The sequence below is a fragment of the Lemur catta genome, chromosome 1, assembly GCF_020740605.2.
Source record: "Lemur catta isolate mLemCat1 chromosome 1, mLemCat1.pri, whole genome shotgun sequence".
Taxonomy (NCBI): domain Eukaryota; kingdom Metazoa; phylum Chordata; class Mammalia; order Primates; family Lemuridae; genus Lemur; species Lemur catta.
The window spans coordinates 272,878,819-272,882,023 of record NC_059128.1 but is presented as its reverse complement, the minus strand read 5'-3'; the positions used below and the strand labels follow the sequence as shown (position 1 = coordinate 272,882,023).

General features: G+C 31.2%; 1 protein-coding gene across 1 annotated transcript; it reads left to right on the top strand.

The window, feature by feature from the left end:
- The first annotated feature begins 2,735 nt into the window (after window positions 1–2,735).
- LOC123642694 (keratin-associated protein 19-9b-like) lies at window positions 2,736–2,909 on the top strand. Its single transcript, XM_045558077.1, has one exon. The coding sequence runs from the start codon at window positions 2,736–2,738 to the stop codon at window positions 2,907–2,909; it is 174 nt and encodes a 57-aa protein (XP_045414033.1).
- Window positions 2,910–3,205: the final 296 nt, after the last annotated feature.

Sequence of the window (3,205 nt, the reverse complement as noted above, 5' to 3'; positions counted from 1 at the left end):
AAGAACTAAAAGTTGACTTACCATTTGATCCAGCAATCCCACCACTGGGTGTTTACCCAAAGAATCAAGTTTTGATTTCCTTGTTTTTTCTCTATTGATTTTCTGGGTTGTGTTTACTTAAACTCCGATTTTTATTATTTATTTATTCAGTTTATCAAAAACTTAGATTTTAGAGTTGAGGAATTTTTATATAAATATAAGTATTTATTGATACAAATTTTCCTGTAAGTGCTGCTTTAGCTACGTCCCAAATATTTTAGTTCATTATATTTTCATTTAGCTCAAAACCTCTTAATTTTCTTTGATTATTCTTATTATTCTCATTTGATTCATTTGTTATTTATATGTGTGTTGTTAAATTTTCAGATATTGGAGCATTTTCCAGATATCATCCTATCATTTTTAAATTTAATTTCATTAAATTTATTTAATAAATCTGAAAGAATATAATTTATATAACCATGTCCTGAATGAAATTAAGGTCCATAACATAGTCTATCTTAGTTAATGTCCCTATGCACTTGAAATAATGTGAGTTCTACTGTTGCACGATGGAGTGTTCACAAGTGCCAATTAGATTAGGTTAGATTTTAGTGTTGTTCAGCCATTCTCTATTTTTGCTGCTTTTTCTGTTTACTTATTCTATTAATTACTGAGAACAGATTGTTGAAATCTAAAATTAAAATTACGGAATTCTTTATTTCCTCTTTCAGTTCTACAAATTTTTTCTTTACTAAATTCAAAGCTCTCTTGTTAGGTGGTTACATATTTAGAATTGTTATGTTTTCTCTAAGGGAAAATTAACCAGCATTTTATATTTAATGCTATTTATTCTTTTTTAAATTTTAATTGACGTATTTTAATAATATATAACTGTACATACATAATAATGTTTCAATACAAGTAATATTTAGTGATCAGATCAAGGTAATTAGCACATCTATCATCTCAGACATTTACCATTTCTTTGTGTTGGGACCATTCAATACCCTCCTCCTATATTCTTTATAATATTTCATGAATTTAAAGTTATTTTTTCTCACATTAAAATAGCTACTTCAGTTTTCTCTTGGCTAGTATTGATATGTCATCTTTTTTCTCTCTCTTAGATATGTCTTTATATTTAAGGTAAATTTCTTATAGACAACATATAGTGGTAAATTGCTTTTTTTAAATCTAAAGTAATAATGTATTTCTTCTCTGTAGTGTATTTATAATGTTCACTTTTAATGTTATTGGTATACTTGAATTAAAATCTATCTTTCTAGTTTTCTCTTTGTTCCATCTGTTCTTGGTCACACCACGTCCCACCACTATTTTTTTCCGTCTCCTCTTAGGCTAATTGTGATTTTTTTTATAATTCTGTTTTATCATATTATTGAATTTTTATTTATGCACTTTTAAAATATTCATTATTGTCCAACTGTAGTACTTGGATATTATAAAAGTGTACCTACAATTCCTCTCTCCCATCATTTGTGCTATTGTTGTCAAATATTTAACCTGTACCTAAGGTATAAACACTGAATATGTTGGAAATATTTTTGCTCTGGAAAGTTAGGGAACATAAACAAAAAATGAATTTTATTTTCCCTTAATCTGTTTTATTTTTAACACTCTCTTTTTCTTTTGCATAAATTCAAGTTTTTGTCCAGTATCTGTGATGTCTTCAGGAGGAGGTAGCAAGCTCATTAAGTCTATGCTCCTATGTCAGGATTTAGAAAAACCTTTCGAGAGAGGATCCGTGGAGGAACTATGTGCCTGCTTGTTACCTCACACCAACAGGAGCAGGCAGAAAAGAGACAACATGTGTGAGCTGCAACAGAGATATATGCCCTAGGCTAAATTTGTAAGCATTAAAAAAAAAAATACCGTTGGCTGCTTTACTTCCACTTTGCAAATCTCATGCACAATGTTTTGGTGGGTCATGATAACAAGGAATTAGGCAGGGAAGTGTACACTTGGAAATATAGTAACATCTTGGAGAAGTTGACAAAATACTTACTATGGGAGATATGTTCCATATAAGGGAATATTGGGAATACTGTGGGAAAGAAAGGTAGTGTGGGCTAAATTGTGAGAGGCTTGACTACCCTCCTGTGTTTGCCCCTTCAGATGATGGCGGTTAGCGTGCTCGCCTACAGAAAAATGAAACAAGGGAGATGGGTAATATTTGTTCCTTATTTTTAAATATATTCTTCTTTTGGATTTTAAATTAATTTTTCTCATTCACAATTATTTAATAATTGGTATGTCAGTCTATTAAATGTGAAAGCCAAATGAAACATATATTTAAAAATAGATGATAATTCTGGATAGGGAAAATTAAAGGCAACATCACTTGAAAATGACAAAAATCTAGGCAAGAATGCCAAGAATGATTTACCTGATGCAATGTAGCATTATACTCATATTTTAAACATAGAAATAGCTGTAAATATCAACTTTAAATATAGAAAGATTATTGAAAACAAAGGTTGATCCTATGAAATTACAATTGAATAAATTCAAAGAAAAAATATCTTCATGCATGTTTGAGACTACTCATAATAACAAAGAAATGGCTTAATAGTACTGTTTTTCACCAAAGATGCATTTTCAAAGAGAATGAAGCTTGTGTGTTGTGGTTTGCCACACCCTTAGCTGGGAAGTATAAATGTCCGGTTGCAGACAGTGACATTCATTCTCCTAAAACTCACCTTCAACATCAAACCAAATCCACAACCTCTGACACAATGAGCTACTACTACGGCAACTACTATGGTGGCCTTGGCTATGGCCTTGGTGGCTTTGGTGGCCTGGGCTATGGCTATGGTTCCATCTATGGCCTTGGAGGCTATGGTGGTTATGGCTACGGCTACTTCCGTCCCTCTTTCTATGGAAGATACTGGTCCTCCGGATTTTACTGAAAACATTGGTTATTTCTTTGAAACTCAGAATTTCTGTCTAATGTTTTTCATCTAATACTTTTATTTTTTAAAGACAATATCATCATGCATTTGGAACTTTTTGGGTCAGTAGGCATTCATGTCTCTGATCAAGAATCTGATCATTTTGCCCATGTATAGCAAACTTTTCTGGAAAATAACTGCACTTTATTCTGTTTTCCTTCTGTGATATTTTTTGGAATGAGTTTTGAATAAACTTTCTTAATGAACATTATGTATCAAGTTTTTTTCTTTTAATTATTTTGAAGAACTAGGGT